We start from the raw sequence: 7,305 nt of genomic DNA, 5'->3' as shown, positions 1-7,305 counted from the left end.
ATATAGAACATATAAAATGTAGAAAAATTGGAAAGGCCTTATATAAATTTACACAATATACGCATAAATAATAATATATTATCGTATAATTAAAATTATTTTATTATTAATTTAAAATTATTCAATCATACAATAACAGAAAATTGTTTATACACAAAATTATATATATAATACTACTCATTAAATATGCACATAGATGGTCTCCACCAAACTTATATTAGATTGTCTGATTTAAAAATTATTAATATTTTTATATCACATCAAGTTAAATATAATATTCAAATAATATATCAACTCCTTGAATGGCTGTAATTCAATATATTAATTAAGAAAAAAAAGTGCAAGCTTTCTTTCAACTAAGAAGTTCTATTACAATTAATTCTCTTAAAGTCATCGTTTAATGAGGGTCGGATTCATCCTCTTGAATCCAAAAGAGTCAGCTCACCATCGATGAGCTGAGACCTAAACTTGACTTAAAATAATTTAATTTTAAATGTGATTTGAACAAACTCAAACTTGAATATTCAAATTAACTCGAACTTGACTTATTTGAGCTGCACTCAAGTGCCTTGAATTGAATCCAACCCTATGATTTAGTATTAAAATGAGAGAATCTAAAAGAGAACAAAATACAAATAATCCATCTTCTCAACATTCATTCTATGCATGACCTTGTGCAGTATATTTCAAATTTCCCTGAAGCAAAAATTGAACATCAACCAGAGAACAATAAGAGCAGCTACGATTGATCATGAAAAAGCAGAATTCTTCCACTGAATTAGTTTAAATTTACCCGCTAGGGACCATAACATTCGACCCAGATTTGACTGCATTAATACCTGAACTGGCAAAACTAGTGAGTCAGTGACTAAGTCAGAGAGTAGAGCCCAGTTTAACTGTTGGTGACTAGCTTCAAACACAAGCAATGGTATAAAAACCGTGGGTGAAGTTAACAAAGATCCCAACTGAAAACTACTTATGTACATTTTAAGTTTTTATTCACATGCACTCACAGATTCACGGAATACCTTGACCATATAGATTTATAGGACCCGAAGTTGCGCAAGAAAGGCAGCGCAAAGATCCAGGAAGAGCAGCTGCGGTCCTTGAACCCTCTGAAGATCGAGCAGGTATTTCTCCTCGCGAGTTTTGTAAAGCTGTAGAGCCACATGGTAGGAAAGGCATTATAGGCAGAAAAACATTTAGAAACATTTTACTTCAGATTTATTACCGTCCATAAGCAGAAATGATTGACACATAAAATATCACTGTAAAAGCCAGCCCAACTAGGTCTTTCAGTCAATTTTGAAGTTCCGATCACAGTATAAGAAAGATTTGTACACCACCATTATACTGAATAATGAAATTTAGCATATTTGAGTTACCTGCACTTCAAACTTGACTACATTTGGTGACTTGACAACGTCATTCTCAATAATGGTGGATTCCTCCCCGAAGTAATGATTATTATGTACATGATTATTAATCATGCCTTCATGATGACCGGGGATGCCAGGAATCCACCGGCACTTCATGTTGTAGTGCCCAATCTTCTTCCAGCACACATTCAGTTCTTGCAAAGCTTTGAGAACTTCTGTCATTATTTCCTTTGGATGGGCACGGGACTGTCAAAAATAAACATTGAAAGTCAATAGCATGTCATTTAATAAAGGTCTACTCAGCCTCATAAATAGATCACAAACACAGCAACCTGTAGTCCAAGAGACCATTTCCTTTCAATTGGCATCTGTGCTCTTAAACCCATTCCTTGATAATCCATGAATGCTGGAAAGCGATTCCCAACGGGTGAAGAAACTTCACCAGGATGCATTCGGTTGAAACCAGAATCCTGGATAAATTATATAAAATATGTAACCAAAAACGTTGACCTGGACAAAATATGTAAAGATTCCACAGAATATAACTACCAATTAACCAGATTATGACATAATTCTACATAGCACATCAGCAAAACCTTGAATCCTGGACAAAAATATCACTTCTTTCATATGCAAAATGTTGATTATATTGCTCCAGCAAAATTAATTAGGCATCTTTTACAACAGGACAAGCTCCTCAAGGTAAGACACAATAATAGGTAGTTTAGGATCACACCTTATCAAACCCCAGGTTGACTACAAATGACTATAAATTTTTGTTATAAGCAACCATGATCAATTGTTTTAATATTGAAAAAGTAAAGTAGCAAAATGGCATTTATTAGATCGAAAAATAATTCGCAGGCAAAATGATAACCAAAACAAAATAGACTTTAATGAAAACTACCGCACCATAGTCTCTTGAAACTCAGCTCCAAGATAGCCACTAGAAACACGGAACCGGTTGTCCAGCAATAGATAGTATGCAACAGTAGCCTGAAATTGCAGCAACTAATTAGGGACTATTGGAAACCAAAAGCAAGAGAATTTGAAAACACAAAGCAAGAGAATTAGAAAGTTACCAACCTCATTTTGTATTCTGTTGCGAAGAGACTCAACCACTTGACTTTGATCAAATCCCATATTAACCACTTCTTTAAGAATCTCCTCATCAATCTGCCAAAACCACAATTAAAGTTCAATTAATCATCATCAAAAAAATATCATAGTATAACTACCAATAAATGCAATTTAAGAATTCAAGAAGTATTGCTCAAAACAGTTATGTTCCTTCCTATTTAATTTAATTACAGATTACACCAGTGTAATTGATAAACACACTGAAAAAGTCATCCAACTTTTTTGGCTTGTTGCATTGTGTCAGGTGGGGGAACAGCTAAATAGCGTTGAAGATGGGCTTGAAACCATGGATGTTGACGAATATCTGGAATGGAAATTCGCTTTATTGGATCAACTATTAGCATCCTTGGGATCAAATCTCTTGCACCTGGAGACAAATGACTGGGAAGTGTGTATATCCCACCCTACAATTCCATGAAATCATCAGTGAGCTCAAAATTTTAAAAGAAGGATTGACAATCCATGCCCATATCAACTGTTGCGGATTTAGCTGACTTGAAAAACAATAAACTTGATTGCATAAATTCAGAAATACCTTTATTTTCTTAAAAAGGTTGGGAATGTTTTCATCATCAAAAGGAAGGGTACCACAAAGAAGTGCATACAATATAACACCGCAGCTCCACACATCTACTTCAGGCCCAGCATACAGTTTTCCAGAAATAACCTATAAGAAGTAACACGATTCAAAATGTGGGCTTGGGATTGTTATTTCACAAAATAACTTTATTCATAAAAGAGAGCATAAAGAGCTCAATATTTTAGCAATAAACCCTAAATTGGAATGTTCATACCTCAGGGGCCGCATAATTTGGGCTTCCACAGCTTGTCTTCAGAAAATGACCATCTCGCATTATATTGCTCAACCCAAAATCAGCAATTTTTACATTGCACTTGGAATCTAAAAGTAAGTTTTCAGGCTTAAGATCTCTATGAACCACCATGTTTCGATGGCAGTACTCCACACCAGAAATTATCTACTTGCAGACAAAGATTTGATTAAATGTAACCCAATTGGAGAGAAAATAATAAACAGTAGAATCTAATATACAATAATTGCCCATCCCTACCTGCTGAAAAAAGACTCGGGCTTCATCCTCCTGTAGCCTGCCCTTCTCAACAATATAATCAAATAACTCTCCAGACTTCACATACTCCATCACAACATAAATATCACTTGGTGTCTCTATGACTTCATAAAGTCGTATGATATGAGGATGCATGAACAACCTCAAAATTTTAATTTCTCTTCTGACTGCAAAAAATTTAAAAAAAAAAAAAGGTAAGATACAATATACACACTTCTATAAAATACCATATCCAAATACACCATTCAGCAAAATTATAATTACTATTACCCAAGAAGAAAAACAATAAGCTTTCTCCTCTTATTTAGGATGAGAAAAAAAATCATGAAAACTACAAATTACAAGGGCTTATAATTCAATCTCTAGTCCTTCATTACATGATATCAAAGTAAGCCGCATATATCAGAAGAAAGCAAAACAGGGAAATAATTCAGATCACAATGAATCGACCAAATTAACAAAGTACAGAAGTATCTTTTTATACCAGACAAGATCATAATCCAAGGACATAAACTACACCTTTCTCTTCCATTTCCATGTTCTTGATCTTGCGACGATTAAGTATCTTGATAGCGACTTTATGGCCAGTCAATACATGCTCCGCAATTTTCACCTTACCGAAGGCTCCAATTCCTAGAGTTTTACCAAGCTTATAATTTCGCAAAAACATATCCACACCACTGCCACCTCGACTAGATCCATCCATGTTCCTACTTGGAAAACAGGATTGAGAGATGAGAATGAACACATGACCATAATTAGAGTTCCTCACAACATTCAAGTAAACAAAAGCAAGGAAATGAAACACATAATTCAAAACCCCAATCAATTTTCAGTCAACTGAACCTAATAACATCTGAGCTGTTGTACTACTTCCAATTAGACACATGGCGATAACCAGAGTTCCACACAAACATTCGTGTTGAGCAGAACCAAAAGAAACCAAATTTTTGTTTAAAACCTGATTCAATTTTCAGTAACAGAAAAAATAACTTGAAAGCTGACTACTCAAAATCAATTATAGAAAAGCTTCATATGTCGCCAAAAAGCAACACAATTTTGCCTCCTATAATCATACGGGTGCAGCCAAATATTCAACCACTAAAATCTAAATTAATTATTTAAAACCCCAATACCATTACCAGAATCAACAAGTTCCACTAAACTACAACATCAAGATCGTCCCATTTCACTAACCCATTACGTCAGATCAACAGATTTCTTTAACCCACAACTCCATTAACGAAACACTATTAAAAATGAACCACATATAACAAACTTCACTAAAACAAAATATTTAAAAAAAAAAAAAAATCCTGTTTTCACTATGCGACTAGCTTGATAACATTGCCAGGTCAGTACCACAGTACTTCATCATAAAAACCCATACTTTAAACCAAAAAATTTCCCATACGATACGACTATATTAAACTCTAAAAAACACCTAAGCCCAACTTCATCAACCCCACAAAGACCACGAAAGTTTTCGCCACAAATCTAGTCAAATGAAGCTTCAATTGCAACAACACAAACTCAATTTCATCAAAACCCAAACAAACAAAAAAAAAATCAACAAAACCCTAGCTAAAACAAGAGATCTCAATACCAAGCCAAAACAACATCGGATCAAACGTACAAAACGAAAAACCCACAGCCATTCACATTAAATCAAACAGAGAAATAACTTACAGAGCAGGAATCCGAGCGAAATCGCGCTTCTAAACTTCAAATTAAAGCTTTAAAAAAATTTAAATAAAATTAACATTACCCAATTACAGAACATCGTAATCGGAAAATTCTTCCAGGGCAATTGATCCAGTATGAATTAAATTACGCGATTATTAATTATCATCATAATAATAATTAATAAATCGCAAAAAACTTTTCGATTTCGACTGAATTTATAAAGGTATTCTCTCTCTTCCACGCGGGAGTTACAGAGACTACGAATTAAAACGAACGAAATTTTATCTTTTTGACTTATTTACCCTTCTCTTTTAATTTATTGACAGGCCTGCTGTCCTTGTGTCGCCTTTTGTTTTTCAATTATTTGGAGGGGCAGGTTTGGGATAAGTGTGAAAAACTGCTTTTTTAATTTTTTCGGAATTGGGAGCATTTGTAACAACAAAAGTACTTAAATTTAATTTGTTAGGTACAAATTTGGTTGTCAAATGCCAGGTATAAGATGTATAAATATTCATTAATCTGAGGTAGATAATTTTTGATAATTTTTCAATCCCTATGATTGAATTCGATTTGAATTATATCTGAACAAGATCTGATTCGAAATCAATTTGACATTGACAATTCAGGCTCCAACTTGGCTAAAAACCTGAATGTTCAAATTCACTCAAACTCTGCTCATTGATGAAAATGAGTTTAATTTTTAACTCAAGCTCGATTCGTTCTACCCATACTCAAACAAATTGAATCTAATTCAACCCTAGTTAAAAGTTATACTTAAATATTAATATTTTATCATTATTCAATTGAAATACTATTTTAGAGATCAAATCTAATGATGATATATAAGTATATGTTAATACTAAAAATCTCATATCAAATAAGAATCGAAAGCCTTGAATCAATTTAAACCTATTATTTCCCTTTTTCCTCACAATGTGTTTTTCAAGAACAAAACTATGAGACCAGTAAATGTCGAAATGAATAATGCTTTGAGACTTAAGGTGCTCTATTACATGAAGATCGAAGCAATATCAACAATATGCTTCTAAGATAATTAACACAAAAAATGTTTTTAAAATGTAGCTTGAGTAACAAAAATGTAGGCTTGACAAACGAGTGATTAGGTCGAGTAAAAATGGGTGTCTGTAAAATGGGTACGACTAATTTATACGAGTAATGATTTTTAAAACTCATACTCACTTATATTATTTTTTCACTAATTCTCTTTTGTTTTTATTATTTTAATGTATTTATTTCATAATTTTTCAATTTTTTTCTATTCAAGTAACCCATAGAGAGGGTGAGTATTCTACAAAGAAATGAAAATTTACCGTAAACTATAAAAATCTCTTATATAAATTTGAAGAATTTTAAAATTGAACACAAAATAAAGATTTATAACAAAGTGTCTAATTTCCAAATTCTTCAAATTTGTTTTTAATATAACAAAGTCCATCATCAAGTGCTTCTAAAACTCAATAAATGAAAAGAGATGATTGTCTATGAGCATGTGATTGTGAATAAATTTCCAATGAAATGCAACTTTATATTGATACAAAAAGTTTTTTTTTTTTAATTTTTTTTTTGTGGGGCCAAGGTGGGTGGTAAGTTTTTTCATTCTACAATATTAATAGCTTAGTTTAAAGAATAATTAATTAGTCTCACTAGTGAAGATTGAAGATTGACATTTGTTCTAAATGTTGTCATGAAGTTGAAGTGATTGAAACTATACATTTTTTTTAATGGATTTGTTTTGTTTACCTAATTTTAGGATGAGTTTGAATGCATTTTATATTAAGAGACGGGAGAATATATGAAATTTGTATTGAAAATGTTGTAGATTTGATGTTAAAAATGAAAAAGAAAATGATTAAGGAAGAAATCACGAATTCTCCGTGGATACTTACACGCATATCTAACTCGTTTGTAAAAATCTATTACCCATAAGTGTAGATATAAATATGTACAAATAAAAATAATCTAAAATCTATATCCGTTTTTTAAACAAGTGT

General features: G+C 32.4%; 1 protein-coding gene across 7 annotated transcripts; it reads right to left on the bottom strand.

The window, feature by feature from the left end:
• Positions 1 to 305: 305 nt before the first annotated feature.
• Positions 306 to 5,542, bottom strand: LOC123198113 (SNF1-related protein kinase catalytic subunit alpha KIN10). 7 transcript variants are annotated; one of them, XR_006497957.1, is made up of 13 exons: positions 5,376 to 5,541; positions 4,127 to 4,317; positions 3,590 to 3,774; positions 3,314 to 3,496; positions 3,055 to 3,186; positions 2,738 to 2,923; positions 2,466 to 2,555; positions 2,292 to 2,375; positions 1,712 to 1,849; positions 1,386 to 1,625; positions 1,029 to 1,157; positions 794 to 844; positions 306 to 696 (listed from the first exon to the last, which is right to left on the bottom strand). XR_006497957.1 is itself a non-coding variant. In XM_044612721.1 (12 exons), exons 2-11 carry the CDS (start codon positions 4,311 to 4,313, stop codon positions 1,044 to 1,046), a joined length of 1,539 nt encoding a protein of 512 aa, XP_044468656.1. In that variant the 5' UTR covers positions 4,314 to 4,317; positions 5,376 to 5,541; the 3' UTR covers positions 746 to 844; positions 1,029 to 1,043. The 7 variants fall into 7 exon arrangements, 4 of the variants coding, with proteins under 4 accessions (XP_044468656.1, XP_044468658.1, XP_044468657.1 ...); XR_006497958.1 differs by having other exon boundaries at positions 794 to 839; XR_006497956.1 differs by having other exon boundaries at positions 794 to 1,157; positions 5,376 to 5,540.
• Between the last annotated feature and the right edge of the window lie 1,763 nt (positions 5,543 to 7,305).

This window comes from Mangifera indica, chromosome 15 (assembly GCF_011075055.1).
Source record: "Mangifera indica cultivar Alphonso chromosome 15, CATAS_Mindica_2.1, whole genome shotgun sequence".
NCBI lineage: Eukaryota > Viridiplantae > Streptophyta > Magnoliopsida > Sapindales > Anacardiaceae > Mangifera > Mangifera indica.
This window is presented reverse-complemented; position numbering and strand designations above follow the sequence as displayed.

Bases quoted from the DNA above. Each gene is read 5' to 3' on its own strand.
- LOC123198113 (XM_044612722.1), bottom strand. From the start codon at position 4,313: ATGGATGGATCTAGTCGAGGTGGCAGTGGTGTGGATATGTTTTTGCGA. The intron at 3,497-3,589 runs GTAGGGATGGGC...GTCTGCAAGTAG, and splicing joins CCCGAGTCTTTTTTCAGCAG to ATAATTTCTGGTGTGGAGTA. The intron at 2,924-3,054 runs GTATTTCTGAAT...ATGGAATTGTAG, and splicing joins ACCTTTTTAAGAAAATAAAG to GGTGGGATATACACACTTCC.